Source organism: Silene latifolia, unplaced genomic scaffold (assembly GCF_048544455.1).
Source record: "Silene latifolia isolate original U9 population unplaced genomic scaffold, ASM4854445v1 scaffold_70, whole genome shotgun sequence".
Classification (NCBI taxonomy): domain Eukaryota; kingdom Viridiplantae; phylum Streptophyta; class Magnoliopsida; order Caryophyllales; family Caryophyllaceae; genus Silene; species Silene latifolia.
The window spans coordinates 4291431-4310597 of record NW_027413609.1 but is presented as its reverse complement, the minus strand read 5'-3'; the positions used below and the strand labels follow the sequence as shown (position 1 = coordinate 4310597).

Here is a 19167-nt window from a genome sequence, read left to right as displayed (position 1 = left end):
TTGCATTATCCATGGACGAAAGTGAGTATGTGAGTGCCGCTCTTTGTTATGCACAAATTCTTTGGGTACGTCAATAATTGCATGATTATGGCTTTATTTTGGAGACCACTCCCATATTTTGTGACAATACTAGTGCAATTAACATATAAAAGAATCCAATACAACACTCACGCACTAAACACATCAACATAAGGCATCATTTCTTACGTGATAAGTTAAAAAGGGTAATATATGTCTAAACTTTTGTAAAACGGAAAATCAAATTGCGGACATTTTTACAAAACCGTTAGAAAGAGAATAATTCGTAAGACTTTTGTCGGAAATTGGTTTACTAGGTGACATGTAGCTAAATTGAATTATTTTCTCCAATGATTGATTAGAGGTTGGATTAACATGTAATAAATTTGGCTAAATTGTTTAATGCATGCAAATTGGTCGGACAAAATAATTTAATAACCTCTTTGTGCATTTGAGTTAATTATTGAACTAGTATAGATCCCGCGCATTCGGGCGGTTTTAGAGAGGGATATTAGAAAATTTAATAATTATATTACTGGTATTTAACCTCCCTTGAAATTTAATTATGAAATTTACTGTTAATAATATTTAGTATTAAGAGGTAGAAAAGAGAAGGTTCAACAATGTTAAATTGTAAAATTAACCAATATTTAAATGTTTTACATAGTATGAAATAAATGTGATATTAAGTTAAAGTGTAAGAAAAAAAATATTATACGTAAACTTTTCATTTTAGAAGTAAACAACATATGAATAATCTTAACTTGTAGTATGCTTGTATCAAAGGACAAAACTATAGAATTAATTAGAAAATGTTTGCTAAAAAGTGTTCGTGACCATCATGTTTATTTTTAAAAATAATAGTAGAAAAATATTTCTATCACATGATATGTATAATTAATGCAATTAATTATGTAACAAAATAAGAATATTCTATTAATTTGTCTATGCAAGTTGAAAAAATATTATCCCTTTTTTAAATGACATTGAATTATTTATTGTATGGAATTCAATAAATATGGCCCAGTTATAAGCCTGATAAAATGAAGCCCAAAGCGCAATTATAAAATAATTCATTTAGGCGGGAAAACTTTAGAATTTCTTATTCTTTTAGTATAAGGGGGATTGAGCCAACAAAACCATTTTATGTCAAATCAATACAAAGCCTAAAAGCCTAAACTTAACCTTTCAACACTCAACCGTCTACTATTATTACCCTTTCCTAGTTAACCACACCAACCCCACAAATTACCTCTCATATACCCACTTTAACTTCCTATTACCTACTAAATAAAACTTCCCATCAACTCCCTTTTTCGAAATCCCAAACCATCAAAAGCCCCTTTCTCTTTTCTATATTTCAAATGTCTACAAAACAAAAATATTCAAAGGAAGTTCTCCAACTTAGAAACACTTTCAATCCAAAATATATTGCAAAAAAGAAAATGCCTCCCAAATCCTCTGCCAAAACCGATGATACCATCCCTGCTACTGCCAAGACCACTATTGCACGAAAGAAAACAACCGCCAAAAGAGGTGGTGGTTGGGGCAGAGGAGGTCGTGGTAGGAGACCTCCAATCTCGCTACAGTTGGATGCCGAGGTTGACATTGATACCGATGAGGAGGAACATGATACTATGGGTTCCGAGAAAGATGAAATAGTTGACAAGGAGAATGAGGTTGTGAAGTCGAAAGAAATAGGGAAAGAGAAAAAGGGTCATTCAAGTAAAAAGAAAGAGGGGGAACTTGAAAAGGAAAAATCAAAAGAAAATGAGGAGGAATCAAAAGAAAATGAGGAAGAATCAAAAGAAAATGAGGGAAAATCAAATGAAAAGGAGAAAGAATCAAACAAAAAAGAGAAAAAATCAAAAGAAAATGATGAGAAAAGAGATGAACTTGAAGTGAATCATGAAAAGGAGAAAATTGATGATATTATAGAAGAAGAAATCGGTTCTAATGCTGAAAAAATGATGAACCCCCAAAAATTGATGCAACAAAGAAGGTGCATGTGTAATATCCGGACAGTAATATAAATATACTAGTTGGATATGTCAAGTTTTCTTTTTAAAACTTCGTCTTTTTAGAAAAGACCAAGTTGCGACTAATTTTGATTCGACCCGACTCGATTAGCAAAACTACTTATTTTGACCCAAGATAATTTGCTACATTATGATTTTTAATTATCATTTTAGGATGATACCAATGGTCGATAATCGTAATGATCGAATATTAACTTACTCTAGTAATTTTATAGATAAACACATATTATATAATGTATGACTAGTTGATCTAATCTTATTAGAAGAGTAAAAGAGAAAGAGTAATAGCTTTGTGTACGTGGACACAGGAGATGAAAAACTTACCTATTAAGTTTTAAAAGAGTTAAGGATAACACCTATTAATACTTACCCAAATGACAAGTTTAACCGACTTAGTAAGGCTATAAATAGCCACTCCCATCACAAATTATTTTGAACTCCAACAAAGCCTAAGCAAAGTGCTCTAACAGACGACCACTCACAAATAAATATACACCCATAATCACCTAAAATATATAATAAAGGTATGATTTCAGGACCCCTTTATCGTAGAAATTAGTAAATTCTTTAAAATAAGATAATATTATAAGTAAATATTTATAGAAATAATGATTATAGAGTCCATGTTATTGTTATTATACCATTCACATGATAATTTTATGTCCATTATATTATAGTGTTTTCATGCTCATTTTTCATATAATGTTCATTTGGCCATTTGTTACATTCGGGATACGATTACGATAGGGGGACAACATTACAAATTTGACCTGTGTACATGGAAGGGGGCACAGCCTCATGTGAACTACGGTTCTGATTATTACTGGTAAAAATGCCACGGGGTTTACACGGGTCTTAGACCTGGGATCCTGTGTACATGGAGGAGGGCTTAGCCCGGGGAGTTTTTACTCCGTAATGTGTCTCATTTCAGTAATAGTAGACCGGTAATCTATATTTTGCATATTATGATAAAATGACAGGGGTATCCAATTAACCGAAGACTCGTAATTATTAAATGAGAACTATTTATTTAGGACCGTTGAAGGTAACTGAGATCATATTCAGTCAGTTTTGACTGATTTTGTTTATTTTAATATTTTTTTTCAGGTCTATATGCTGGGGAACCAAGGGAGTGAGCTTCACTATAGAAATTAAATCCTATTAAATAACTAATATTTAATTTTAAGTTGAGTGAGTAGATCTTATAGCCTTGTATTTCCAAAGATAGAAATACGGTGACGACTTTGTAATAAATTTGTTTTCAAGTTTTTTTTTTATATGAAATAAAAACGTACTCTTTGTTATTTTATATTATTGTCTTTATTTCAGGGCGTTACAAATTGGTGTCAGAGCCTAGTGAAACAAATTAGTAAAATTGAATGAGAGAGGGGTAAATTAGTAGGAAGGGAAAATAGCACTAATTTTATTTATTTTATATTATTTTTCCATGTTATTATTATCCATTATTAATTTTTGTGGGTAAGATTACTAATGTGGTTAATGTCTTTTTGTTTTAGATATAATGGCAGTACCTCACCCGTTTATCCGATAATGAGTCCAGATTTACACGGTTGCAAAGACATGTAGATCGTCTGAGAAATGCTTTAAGGAACCACAATGTCTTATTTCCAGCATTCCGGATGACTGAACCGGATTTAGCACATGCCCTTATCAAAACCTTGCCTGACATAGTACCGTGGAGAACCTTTAAGGATCGGTATTATGATTTGATAGTAAACGGGGTCCCAAATCATTCGAAATATCTTCATAGGGGTGCATTTTATGATCGCTGGATGCCCACATTTGAAGATATAGCGTGGGAACTTATCACTTTTCAGAGGAACCGTGTGGTATATATTTCTGATGATGAGGTAGATGATGAAAACGATGAGGGGAACGACTATCTAAATGACAACCCACTTGAGGATGATGTTGGATCAAATGACGAGAATGTTAGTACCGTAACTGGTAGGGATGGAGATGATACTCCAACCAAGCCATAATCCAGCACTTAGAGACGAAAGGGGGGATAAATAGTGGCTTTGTTATCCCTTGTTATAAGTAGTGAGGCAGAAGATAACGTAATGTATTAGACTAAGACTAATATAGGTTAAGCATGGTGGTTTGTAGATATTTTGATAGCTAGACGCCCAATTTTGAGACTTGTGATTTATATAGGGTTGTTCTAGTAGCTTGCGGATGTATGTAAAATTAGGTGTGTTATATGTTTGTTTGTAATATATAACGTTTGTAAATAGTGTGCACCTGTTAATAAATAAAACCGCTCTAAGTTTCTAATTCATGTGTAATTTTATGTTTTATAGGATGTCTTTTCTTAATAATTTTGACGTCAACCAACCCGCTCCTAATAATCAATCAGATGCAAGAAACTTCGCTGAAATGATGGCTGAAGCACTAAGGAATAACCCTCCTAATAATCAGGAAGAGAGTGCTAAATATTTTAAGAAAATGGCAAGTTATAACCCAAGGACTTACGATGGAAAACCAGACCCTGTAGAATTTGAAAAATGGGTAAGGGGATTGGACAAACTTTTCGATGCCATACATTGCCCTGAGATATGGAGAGTAGATTTTGCTATTTATTATTTGGAAGGACAAGCTGATTTATGGTGGGAAACTGTTAAGGATAGAAGAGAGGAACCAGGATTTGGATGGATTCAGTTTAAGGAGCTTCTGAGATCAAAATTTTATCCTCCTTCACTTAGAAGACAGAAAGAGGAAGAGTTTAACGACTTGGAACAAGGATCAATGTCTGTTACTTTGTATGCCTCAAAATTTATGGAATTGTCTCGATTTGCCTCGCACATGGTGGCTACAGAAGAATTAAAAATGAATCGTTTTGAAAGAGGGCTAAATTGGAATCTCCGAGACAGATTATCTACACATACTTGTCTAAATTATCAAGAGATGTATGATAAAGCCACTAATGCAGAGAGGATAATGAAAGAGAGAAATGATACACCATCTGGAGGTAAAAGGAAGTTTGAAAGAAACAGTGTTACCGGGGGAAATTCTTATAAACAGCCAAACTTAGGATTCAGAAGAAACCCTTTTAACCAATCACATGAAAGGAACCAAACATTTCCATGCGCAAGGTGTGGCCGTACTAATCATCCTACATCTCAATGTAGATTTGTTAGCCCGCGATGCTTTATGTGTGGAAGCCCAAACCATGTTAAGTATAATTGTCCAATGTATCGGACAACTGTGCCAGGAAATACCCCTAGACCTAACTCCACTGCGTCTACATCCACCCCAAAAGTATTGGCACCTCAGCCTAAAACACAAGGACCAACTCGGGGACGTGTGTTTGTGATGAACTCCCAGGAAATGGAGACTTCAGAAGATGTGGTTACGGGTAACATTTTTCTTAACTCTAATCCTGTTAATGTCTTATTTGATACCGGAGCATCTAATTCATTTATATCTCGATCCTTAAGTGAAAAGTTGAATTTGACCCCACAGAGTCGGAAGTTAACATTTTCAATTGGATTACCTACCGGGGAGAATATTTCATGCCCTATTTGGTATAAAGATTGTGTTTTGACCATAGAAGCAAACTGTTTCCTAGCTGATCTGGTCGAGTTCGATTTACAAGATTTTGACATAGTATTAGGAATGGATTGGCTTAGTAAGAATCTTGTAATGGTTAATTGTCATGAGAAATCATTAACTATTACAAAACCTAATGGGAATGAGATACTATTTCAGAACCACAAATCCAACAAGAACAACAATAGGATTATATCCTTTTTAAAAGCCCTTAAGTTGTTACGACAAGGATGTAAGGGTTATTTATGCGACGTATGTAGCAGTTTAGAGGCGTAACCAAATTTGAGCAGTATTCCCGTAGTTAAGGAATTTTCGGATGTTTTTCCTGAAGAAATCCCACGAATGCCGCCATATAGGGAAGTAGATTTCACAATTGAACTAATACCAGGAAGTGCACCCATTTCCAAATCTCCTTATAGAATGGCACCTGCTGAATTAAAGGAACTGAAAATTCAACTGGATGAACTATTAGAAAAAGGGTACATAAAACCCAGTACCTCACCTTCGGGAGCACCAGTGCTTTTTGTTAAAAACAAAGATGGAAGTTTGCGCTTGTGCATAGATTATCGAGAGCTTAATAAAGTCACTATAAAGAATAAGTACCCTATACCTCGAATAGATGACCTCTTTGATCAATTGCAAGGATGTGTTATTTACTCAAAAATTGATCTTCGTTCTGGATATCATCAATTGAGGATAAAAACAGATGACATCCCTAAAACAGCTCTCAGAACTCGTTATGGACATTATGAGTTTATGGTCCTGCCTTTTGGACTTACCAATGCTCCTGCAGTTTTTATGGACCTTATGAATAGAGTGTTCAGGTCTTATTTGGATAGATTTGTCATTATTTTCATTGATGACATTTTAATATATTCTAAGGATGAGATGGAACATTTTCGCCATTTGCGGATAGTTTTGGAAACCTTAAGGAAAAACAAGCTATATGCCAAATTTAAGAAATGTGCATTTTGGTTGAAAGAAATAAGTTTCTTAGGTCATGTTGTCTCAGAAAAAGGAATACAGGTAGACCCTCAAAAGATTGAGGCAATCACCAAATGGCCCGCACTCAAGAATGTAGCAGAAGTACGTAGCTTTTTGGGATTAGCAGGATACTATCGTCGTTTTGTGAAAGATTTTTCTAAAATAACCCAACCACTTACAAATCCTATCAGAAAAAGTACTAAGTTCGTATGGAATGAAAAGTGTGAGGAAGCATTTTATGAACTGAAAAATAGACTCACCTCTGCCCCTATTCTTAGGCAACCAAATGGCATTGATGGATTAGAAGTATACAGTGATGCCTCAAAGCTAGGATTAGGTTGTGTGTTAATGCAGCATGGGAAGGTAATTGCCTATGCTTCTAGGCAATTGAAAGCACACGAGCAAAATTATCCCACTCATGATTTAGAACTTGCTGCGGTGGTTTTTGCTTTGAAAATTTGGAGGCATTATCTTTATGGGATTTCGTGTCGCATATACACCGATCACAAGAGCTTGAAATACCTGTTTACACAGAAGGAGATAAATATGAGACAACGTAGATGGCTTGAGTTTATCAAAGATTATGACTTAGATATCCAATATCATCCCGGTAAAACTAATGTGGTAGCTGATGCACTTAGTCGAAAACCTTTTTCCACTCTAAACATGTTTACGGTAAAAGAACCTCGTATCCTGCAAGACATGAACAAACTAGATATAGAAATGGTTATTGGTGATCTAAGTGGTTATATGGCAGCCTTAGAAATAAGACCAACCTTGAAGGATGAAATAAAAATAGCCCAAAGAACGGATCCCCAATTTGAGAAAATTCGAAAGGATATACAAAGAGGAAAAGCACCAGGTTTTGTGATTCAGGAAGATGGATCGCTTTGGTTTCAAAATCGAATTTGTGTACCAAATTCAGAAGTTATCAAGGAAAAGATTTTGAATGAAGCACATAAGTCACGATATTCGATACATCCCGGGGGAAACAAGATGTATAAAGATATCCGACATACATTTTGGTGGAGCAATATGAAGCAAGAAATATCAGATTTTGTCTCAAAATGTGTAACATGTCAACAAGTAAAAATAGAGCATCAAAGACCGGGGGAAATTTTACAACCCCTAGATATTCCTACATGGAAATGGGAGTCTATTGCTATGGATTTTGTGACAGGACTACCCTTAACATTTCAAGGAATGAATGAAATATGGGTAGTAGTAGATAGACTAACCCAGTGTGCTCACTTTTTAGCCACTAAGACTTCATGGAATTCACAGCAACTAGCTAAGAAATACATAAAAGAAATAGTGAGGTTACATGGGGTTCCCACAACCATTGTATCGGATAGAGATACAAATTTCTTAGCCAAGTTCTGGAAAAGTTTTCAAACAGCAATGGGATCTAAACTTAACTTTAGTACCGCTTTCCACCCGCAGACAGATGGTCAAATTGAGCGAACCATCCAAACCTTGGAAGATTTGTTAAGATCATGTGTTTTGGATTTTCAAGGATCATGGGAGCAACACTTACCCTTAATAGAGTTTTCTTACAATAACAGTTATCATGCTAGTATTGGTATGGCTCCCTATGAGGCTTTGTATGGACAAAGGTGTAGAACACCATTATGTTGGAGTGATATTGATGAATCCAAAATAATTGGGCCAGATTTGATACAAGAGACAACTGATAAAGTAAGAATCATACGAGAGAAAATGCGAATCACGCAAAGTGGTCAAAAGAGTTATGCTGACCTCAAGAGACGACCATTAGAATTTCAAAAGGGAGATTTCGTATTTCTCAAAGTATCACCTACGAGAGGAGTAATACGCTTTGGGAAGCAACGAAAATTGAGTCCAAGATACATAGGGCCTTTTGAAATAAATGAAAGAGTTGGAAGTGTGGCATATCAACTTCATCTTCTGATAGAATTGTCAAGGATACATGACGTTTTTCATGTTTCACTTTTAAAGAAATATATCCCTTATTTCTGTCATATTATTGACATACCACCTTTACAAGTTAGGGAAGATCTTACCTACGAAGAGTTGCCAATTCAAATTTTAGATCGAAAGACGAAAATTCTTCGTAATAAAACTATTCCATTGGTGAAAGTTTTATGGTCTCGCCATGATATGTCAGAAGCAACATGGGAAACAGAACTAGAAATGAAAAACAAGTACCCCGTTTTATTCTAAACCAAGGTAATTAAAGTTTCGGGACAAAACTTTTTTTTAAGGAGGGTAGAATGTAATATCCGGACAGTAATATAAATATACTAGTTGGATATGTCAAGTTTTCTTTTTAAAACTTCGTCTTTTTAGAAAAGACCAAGTTGCGACTAATTTTGATTCGACCCGACTCGATTAGCAAAACTACTTATTTTGACCCAAGATAATTTGCTACATTATGATTTTTAATTATCATTTTAAGATGATACCAATGGTCGATAATCGTAATGATCGAATATTAACTTACTCTAGTAATTTTATAGATAAACACATATTATATAATGTATGACTAGTTGATCTAATCTTATTAGAAGAGTAAAAGAGAAAGAGTAATAGCTTTGTGTACGTGGACACAGGAGATGAAAAACTTACCTATTAAGTTTTAAAAGAGGTAAGGATAACACCTATTAATACTTACCCAAATGACAAGTTTAACCGACTTAGTAAGGCTATAAATAGCCACTCCCATCACAAATTATTTTGAACTCCAACAAAGCCTAAGCAAAGTGCTCTAACAGACGACCACTCACAAATAAATATACACCCATAATCACCTAAAATATATAATAAAGGTATGATTTCAGGACCCCTTTATCGTAGAAATTAGTAAATTCTTTAAAATAAGATAATATTATAAGTAAATATTTATAGAAATAATGATTATAGAGTCCATGTTATTGTTATTATACCATTCACATGTTAATTTTATGTCCATTATATTATAGTGTTTTCATGCTCATTTTTCATATAATGTTCATTTGGCCATTTGTTACATTCGGGATACGATTACGGGATGGGGACAACATTACAAATTTGACCTGTGTACATGGAAGGGGGCACAGCCTCATGTGAACTACGGTTCTGATTATTACTGGTAAAAATGCCAGGGGGTTTACACGGGTCTTAGACCTGGGATCCTGTGTACATAGAGGAGGGCTTAGCCCGGGGAGTTTTTACTCCGTAATGTGTCTCATTTCAGTAATAGTAGACCGGTAATCTATATTTTGCATATTAAGATAAAATGACAGGGGTATCCAATTAACCGAAGACTCGTAATTATTAAATGAGAACTATTTATTTAGGACCGTTGAAGGTAACTGAGATCATATTCAGTCAGTTTTGACTGATTTTGTTTATTTTAATATTTTTTTTCAGGTCTATATGCTGGGGAACCAAGGGAGTGAGCTTCACTATAGAAATTAAATCCTATTAAATAACTAATATTTAATTTTAAGTTGAGTGAGTAGATCTTATAGCCTTGTATTTCCAGTACAGGAAATACGGCGGTGACGCCTTGTAATAAATTTGTTTTCAAGTTTTTTTTTATATGAAATAAAAACGTACTCTTTGTTATTTTATATTATTGTCTTTATTTCAGGGCGTTACAGCATGTTGAATAAATTGTCGATGTTGAAGATCTAGGGAATGACGAGCAAGTGCTCGATGATGGGCTTGACCCATTATTCTCAAAACCGGCCTCTAGAACCCGGTCCAAAAGAAAAATGGTGGAAATATTTGGTGATGATGATGATTTAACACCAGAATCATCTCCTCCCAAACCCAAAATCGGCGGCAATAGAAAGAAAGGATCCGGGTCAAAACCTCGGGCTACAAAGAATCCTCGATATCCACGAACCATAACCGATCTTGAGAAAAATTTGGCAAATGAAGATGATCTTGTTGATGCAAAAGTTCCACTCTACACATGTATGGATCTAGTTGTTGCCCCCTTTGGAAAATCATTCAAGAATAATGTCCTTAACCATCTCAATTCGCTTGATCTTCCAGAGGAGGTACTTAAGCTATGTCACGGTGTGCTGGTCTGTTGCTTACACAGTGGAAGGAGATACAAAAAGTCTTGGTATGATACTTCTCTTGCCTTCAAATATTTCAAAGAAGCAATGTATGCACAGGGTTGGGTGAATCTCTTGGACAAGTATAGTCCTATGTATTTGTCCGAGATCATTCAATTCTATGCAATGGTCAAAGTCGATGTTGCATCTGGAACCCTTTCAGCCTACATAAATCTAAAACATTTTCTCCTAACAATTGACCAACTTGCTGCCCACCTTGAGGTGTGTGATGTCGGGCTTACCTCTTACCCCAAACGTGACTGGGGTGAAATTGATGAGGTAACATCTGCCCAAGTTATGAAGGTTCTTCGACCTGATGATGAAAACGGCCCAACCAACATCTATGCTCTCGAATTTTCCACACCCGTTAGGTTTATCTTTAACCTTGTCTTCTGCAACCTTATCCCTAGAAACAATAGTCGGGGGAGATTCTCTCTCCTTGACATGCTCCTCATTCACCATATAATCAAACACAAACCAATTAACCTCCCCCGTCTCATGTTTCACCGCATTCATGAGATCTCCACTGATTTTAAAAAGCGGCAATTTCGACAAAAATGCCATAGTGCCTCATGGTATGTGGCTATCCATCATCTTTGTGAAAGAGGGGTTGGTCATAAAGGGAAGTCCCGCAGTTGAGAAGTTGAGTGATGAAATAACTCCGGGTCTTCTCTCTCGGATGAATATGTTAATAAAGAATGGGAGATTGATGCGGAAAAATCAGCTTCGAAGTGGTGCTACGATGGGCTCTACTGTTGAACAGGGGGCGGTTCTTGCAAAGTTGGATCAACTTATGGGGCTTGTTAATCATTTGATCAAGGAAAATGCCAAGTTACGGGATGAGGTGGCTGATCTTCGTACCATGAACGAGGATCTATTTGAACGTCTTAACGATAAGAAGCCAAAACCCACGGCTTAAGCTCATGCCTTCCTAACCCGTTTCTCCATTATCGTACTTTGGCTCTTTGTCTTTAAAACTCTTATGCACTTTTGGATGTTTTTTTATCTTGTTTGAACAATATTTGTGTATGTTTTAATTGTGCCGCTAAACTTGGACATGTTTTATCCTCCCTTGATGATGTCAAGAGGGGGAAGTAGTTCAAACCATGCTTATGTGTGATATCTTAACTCTTAGGCTAACGTTCACCGTAATTATGTCTTAGCTACCATGATTAGATGTTCTACATTAGCCAAGCATGTTGCACCCTTAGAATACCTTGATCATGTTTATAAATTATGTATATGTTGAAATGACCAAAGACCGACTAACCATGGGCTAAGGGGGAATATCACACATGTTTGGACTTGTCATCATCAAAAGGGGAATTTGTTAAAACACATTGAGTTGATGATGCCAAGTCCCCTTGTTATTTGATTGTTTGCTTTTAGTTGAAAATACTTAGTGATTGAAGCAATCAAATGGACTCTCAATGATGGCTCAAGATGACCAAGATAAAGTAATCAAGAAGTCAAGATAATGATATGATCCTAACCTTAGTCAAAAATTCTAAGAGTAAGTGTAACATTCTCATTCAAGTCTTGTTATAGCAAAACCATGCAATAGTATGATGTACTGTGGTTTCTGATACTACCATAAAGAGGAAGGTTTTATACGAAATATTTAAAGTGTCAAAATCTTTACAAATTTCATACTTTCAAAGATTTTACATTTGAATTATTCCAACTCAAAAACAAATCTGAAAAATCACATGTTGACTCCTCTAAAGTTGTGCCTCTACTTTAGACATAAATGGAAAGTTGATTTAGTCAAGTACTAAAGCACTCTTCCATTTGTGGTAAGTTGTCACTTGTCAAATGTTGAAGTCTTTAAACTAAAATAAGAAGCAAAGTAACCTGGTTGTTGTACTCACACGCAACACATAATACTTACAATCAAATAAGGCTAGTTATTTTATTGTGGATTAATTAATCTTAAAGTATTCATCTCAAGACCACTTCTTCCACTATAAATAGCAAGCCTTAACATCATTTATTTCTTAAAACTTTCCAAAGCATTTATTGTAAAACATTGAAAATCATTTGTGCATTTAAAGCTTTGTTCTTCAAGTGTTTGCAAAACGTTTTTCAGATTTTTAAGTTTTCATTTGTTTTTCGAAAAGCTGTAAACCTCCAAGTATCAGTTCGTTGTACTGTGATATAATGAGTTTGTTCCATGATTCTCGTGTTAGATCTTAATTGTGATCTCCATGTTCGTTAAGTGAGCTCTTGAGATTCAAAGATTCAGTAACACCTTGAGATAGAACCCATAAACTCTTGAAGGGGAGTAGCTTTAAGTTTGAGTGCAACCGGAGTAGGTTGGCGAGTTATTTTCATTGTAAGGGGTTTAGTAAGTTTGAGTAAATTTCTAAACAAGCAATAAAATAACGGTTGGACGTAGGCCTCGGAGTAGAGGCTGAACCAATTTTTAAATGTCGTTTGTTTGTTCATTTACTTTTACGTTCTTTCACTTTGCTATTTCTCGCTTATATCTAGTCAAGTTCTGTGTCATAGTCAGCTATACTGTGACATAAAACGGCTGTACCATCTTCTGAACTTACATTCAATTACGTTTCTCAAGTCTTGTATTTCAAGGTTCTTTACTTAAGTTATCAATTAACTAAGTTAAAAACAAAATTTTTAAAAAGGTACACCTAATTCACCCCCTCCCCCTCTTAGGTGTTTATCGTTTCTAACTCTTCATGTATCAAGGGCTTTCACTACTCGAGGAAATGGACTAGGAACTGTAGACACCTCATTTATGCACCTCCCGCAAACCACCCGGTGATAATTGGGCCGCATGTTTAGTACGCGGAACGATTTGTGACAGTTCGTAAATTTATCGTCAAGTAATTGCTCAAACACTGATGTCTACCTCTTAGTTGTCATCTACGCGCTGATACAGTCGTTTTGATAGTAATTAGAGTACATTTGGAGTCCGGGCCTAAAACCGTCTTCATTTTCTGATAACCGCTAAATCCTGAGTCAGAATGTTCTGGAATGTTCCGGATATTTCTATTCCATATTTTATAAATCTTTCACAATCTTTTATTCTTTGGTAAACAATTTCCCGTAATATTCATACAAAATATTAAGGAAAATAAGATTATACCGTCATTCCATAAACCAAACACGGAAATCTTTCTTCCGCAGGAGGAAACCACTTAGAAATGTACGCAAAGTGTCTGCGCCTCTTCCAAGAGACGCAGTGATCGCTAACTGCGCCTCTTCCCAGTCCTTTCTCGCGTATTTTTCGTATCTTTTTCATATCTTTTCGAGATTCACTTCCAAAGTCTCTCTGAAAACCCTATTCCTTCACGTGATTAGTATAAATAGGAGCCTTCACTCCTCATATTTCTCACGCGAGTGTCCGCCCTTCTCTTCTCCCTTTGCATTCTAGACCACGTTCTAACTTTTTGGCGTCTACGTGCTTGAACATTCGACCACGTAAGCTCGGATCCTTCTGAGTACCAGCCTCATTTGCATGACCGACCAATTTGACCAACTCCACAATCAATCAACTTAACTAATCTTAATCGTTTTCCTCTTACGAGGGCACTTTCGTTACATTCGAGTCGAGCATCACTAATCGTAAACTTAGTTCATCTCGTTTCGTCAAACATGTAAGTCTGAGGGTGTAAGTCTCTCTTTTATTATTGTTATTTACTTTTTGTATCACTCATGTAAAGTTTATGTCAAAAATACTCGTTAAAACCGATTTCTAAAACCGTGCTTTAAAACCCTTTTTGCGGATAACCAGAAGATAACCATCGAGAAAGGACGCAGCAACTGCTGCGCCTCTTCGAAGGAACGCAGTACCTGCTGCGCCTCTTTGTGAGGGTGCCGCAGTTCCTGCTTCCTTTCTTCCTCCTTCGTCCTCTGTAAATTCGTTTGCTTTTGTTTGTTTTCGTTTATCCTTCAATACTTTGACGTACAATCATAATAATTTCACATGTATATTGTTTAACATCATTAATACGTTAATTCATCATTAAATTCGACTTAAATCCCTTATAATCCAATATTTGCGGGTTTTCGTCATTAAACTCAATCCGGGTTGTAGAAATTCGATTTGTTCATATTGAGTTTCTGGAATTCGACCTTTGATATATTTCCATCAGTCTATTGTCGTATTTGTCGTTAATTCGTCATTAATTCATCATGTTTAATCTATTTAGTTCACCTATGTCACTAATCAATCTTTCATCCACGTAAATAATTCGTTTGCATCCGTCTCATCCATGTCTTATTGCTTTTATGACTCTTTCATATGTAATTAATCCATTAAATCACTTCCATCTGAGTCGAATATCATAATCAATCCTTTAAATCATCAATTAACATTAACGATTTGCAGTTCCGGCTTCACAGCCAGAACTCATCCTTAGATCGACGCAAAGAATCGCTGCTGCGCCTCTTTCCAAAGGGCGCATCTGCTGCGCTTTGTTCGAGTTGATTTACGTCTCTCGAACTCCCTTTCTGCCTTGACCTGTTTAATTAGTTTATGCATAATCTACATTAACCGTATTATCACCTACTGATTTGTTCGTTGATTTATTCCTTTGTTCGTTTTCTCAACTTATCCGTTTTAGGAGTATTTTCGACATAAATCGCTAAACCCGATGTAATTATTGTTGTTCTCTTTATTCTTTATTCGTTGTATTTTGTATCATTTGTATGTTTTCACATGTAATTGAACCTTAATCCCAACTTCGACCAAATTGTTTGTTAAATTACTTGTTCACCGACTTAGTCTAATTCTCACATGCTAGGATTAAAACTTGGATGTTGCATTGCATGCATATAATCGACGATATATCAAGTACGAATAACTTCCATAATCATTAGTAGAGGCCGCTATCGAGGCGGGTGGGATTAGGTGTTCGATCAAAAGAGCTTCCTAATACGTACCCTCACCCCTTACTCCAGATCTCAGTGAACATCCATGTTCATTGGCATCCACGAGAGTCATTCTAGACATAGAATGCTAAGGGTAACGAGTTCTTGGTGTTCATGTCACTACTTTGTGTCTTGACATGACACGAGGTATTCGAACGGTTCCAATTTCCCATAAAAATTGGTGGCGACTCCACAAATGCAAACGCTTGTTTCCCAAGCGCCCCCGTCGCCCCATGTCCACAGTTTGGTGACTCCGTTGGGGATAATACACTTACGTGTAGCCAAAAGGGTGAAACTTGAACAAGGTTAGGGAATAGTTTGTACAAGACAATTGTCGGTTTTCATAACTCGGTCTTCCTAGACCATTTATTCGGCCTTCCTTGGCCCAACCCAACCCATTCGACCAATCGTCCCGTCTAAAAGGTCCTAATTCTTATTTGGGCCTAAGGATGGATAGTGACTGACGTCATCCATACCATGATGCTTACTCTTGTTTGTATCAAGGACCTTCACTACTTGAGGAAATGGACTAAGAATCGGCCTTACTCTTGTTTGGTAGGAGCCTCTCTACAGACTTCGGGTTTGATTGTTCGGTATGGCAACCCACCCTTTAAACCAAAACCCTTTTAAATGCACTCAGCATCCCGTTATAATGCTTGTATAAATGTTTGTACCTTACGTGATAACCATTTCTAAACAAAACCATGACGATTTTTGTAAAATCAAAAGCCCTTTTAAAAGTGTAAATTTCGAAAAAGGCCCATCATTAGCGCAAAACCAAGTCGAAACTCTGTCCATATGTCGAGTCAAATTTCGGGCCCAAGCCCATTTCAAAAACCTCACTTCGAGTCCACTCCTACAACTACACTATAGTTGACTAGGACACACATTTTCAAACTTGGTCTTTTCTTCAAAAGCTCACTGACACAAGTGGCACACACCCACTTCACGAGTCAAAACATTTTTTTCTTAGTTAAGTGTGCTAGAATGGTCGATCGTGTTTTGATTCGTCGTCGATCTCTTATCCAGTTTCCAAGATGCCTGAAACAAGCGACGTGAACTTCAATTAACTTCAAGATAGTAATGATCGAATCCTAGCCGCGTTGGCTCAAATCCAAGTTACTCAAGACCAAGTGCATGATCGCCTTGACACCGTCGAGGGCCGGATCTATACCGTAGAAACGAGGATTCCTCCTCGAGAAAGTGAAGTCGTTGATGACTTCGTGAATGACTTCAGGGAAGAAAGCCGTCCCATGGGTCTGACCGCAGCTGAAAAATGACTTCAATACTTAGAGGAGCAATTGATGTACCTCAAAGGGGATGACTTTTATAGAGAGAATAATCGCAAGTATGAGGCCGTAAATTCCAAGTTGCCAACCAACTTCAACATGACGGCTATCCCTAAATTCAAGGGGCATGAGAACCCTTTGAACCATATCCGTGCCTTTAAGGATTACATGTCTATCAAAGGCATCAAACCCGAGATGTTCTTAAGGATCTTTCCTTCATCTCTTGACACCATCCCAAAGCAATGGCTCTACTCTTTGGAACACATGAAGATCGCTACATGGGAAGATGCCGCGATAGAGTTTGCTAAGCAATATGTGGATAATGCTGAGATCCAAGTTAACATGCGCACTCTAGAGGTTCTTACCCAAAATGACAAAGCCACCGACTTCCTAAGTAGGCGGAGGAAGACTTGTACCCAACTAGTTGAACGCCCGGATGAGGCTACCCTTGTGGAGAAATTTGTGAACAACTTAAAGCCCATCTATGCCAGTCATTTGAGGTACCAAAACATTAAAACTTTCAAGGACTTAACCGTACTAGGAACAAGGATCGAAGATGACATCCGTAAAGGGCTCTTGTCCAAAATGGTAGGTCGAGGATATCAAGGCTCAACAAGTCGTTCTTACGGCTTCACTAGCAAGACCGATGAAGTTAACCTCCTCGAGCCATCCAAGAAGAGTACCCCACCAAGGAAATTTACAAATATTGGGGACACATACTCCAATGCTTTAAAAAGGCTAATTAAATAAGGCAAACTCCAACCTATAGGACCTACTCCCGAACCCGAAAAGAAGTCCAAGTTATGGGACGAGACGTCATACTGCGAATATCATAGGGGTAAGGGGCACGACACAGAAAAATGCTACAAATTGAAAAATGTGCTTCAAGACATGATAGAGGATGGTCGACTACTAATACCCCTGGGAGGTAAGCCCAACAACACTCAGAATCCTCTTGGAATTCTAGTGATCACAAGTGAAGAATCTACCTTAGATTGTTCACACCTCATTTCTCCAGTTGAAAATGAAATCCACGCAATCGAGAATGAAGGATTCTACTCTACCATTTCCCCTACCATCACTGACTTCATTACATGGGCAAGAAGTGTGGATAGGCAAGTTTGGGAATTAGAAAATGTGGTGACAACTTTACATGACCCCAATGCGACACCCAAAGAACATGCGCCATTAATCTTTTCTCAAAATACCACTATGCAAGAAATAGTCGCCGTGGTTGATAAACTAGTCGACCAAACCACACGACTAGAAGACGAGATCATGAGAATGAGGGAACTAGCTACAATCAATGGAGTATGGGCCGATGATGATGAGGACGAGTATATCATTAAACACTCCCTAGTTAAGGAAATAGTCCAAAATGGAGAAGACCAAGATGTGGACCACCTAACCCGTTCGGGGCGTCCATATCAAAGTACTACCCAAAATGGTCCAACCAACGTTGTCACACCAAATGATAACGAAGATGACTCCACTGATCATTTGCTCAAGCAATTACAGAAGACAAAGGCTGATCTTTCAGTCTGGCAATTAGTAGCAAGCTCATTCCCACATCGCCAAGCTTTACTGCAAGCTTTGGCCAAGTTATATGTACCACATAACTCCACACCCGACGACGTAGTCAACTTGGTCTTCCAAGAATCACTGAAGCTAAGTAATCCTATTACTTTCTCAGACGAAGATTTGCCACCCTTTGGCGCTAGTCATAACTTGGCTCTTTACATCACCGTCGTTTGTCTAAAGAAGAATGTGCCAATGACCTTGGTTGATGATGGCTCCGCGGTCAACGTTATACCCCTCAAAATGGCATACAAGCTAGGCATGAAAGAGTCGGATTGGACCCTTACCAATCAAGGTGTCCGTGCATATGATGGAACACGACGAAAGGTCGTAGGACTCGTTAACCTAACCATAGCCACATGGCTAATTGAGCGAAAGGTTAACTTCCAAATAGTGGACATCGAAGTTTCCTTCAAAATACTTCTGGGAAGACCTTGGATTCACACTTCCAAAGCAGTAACATCCACTCTTCACCAAAAGAGCAAAATTCCACTAAATGGCAAAGTAGTGACGATCCCTTCGTCACCCATTAAGGCGATAATCGAAAAGAAGTCGAACAACCAAGTCCTTGCGGATCTAGTATATGAACTTGGGGGCTTTCAAAGCATAAGTGTCATAGAAAGTGAATTGGCACTCCTATACTACGATCCCTACTCCAACTTGGTGGTCAACCACATACTCAAATCCCAGGGATACTTCCCT

At 37.1% G+C, this 19167-nt stretch overlaps 1 protein-coding gene across 1 annotated transcript; it reads left to right on the top strand.

Annotated features, from left to right (window-relative positions):
- Positions 1-4382: 4382 nt before the first annotated feature.
- Positions 4383-10033, top strand: LOC141640055 (uncharacterized). Its single transcript, XM_074449015.1, has 7 exons — positions 4383-5845; positions 5918-6109; positions 6326-7224; positions 8014-8101; positions 8180-8312; positions 9737-9770; positions 10005-10033. The coding sequence occupies exons 1-7, from the start codon at positions 4383-4385 to the stop codon at positions 10031-10033; spliced, it is 2838 nt and encodes a 945-aa protein (XP_074305116.1).
- Positions 10034-19167: the final 9134 nt, after the last annotated feature.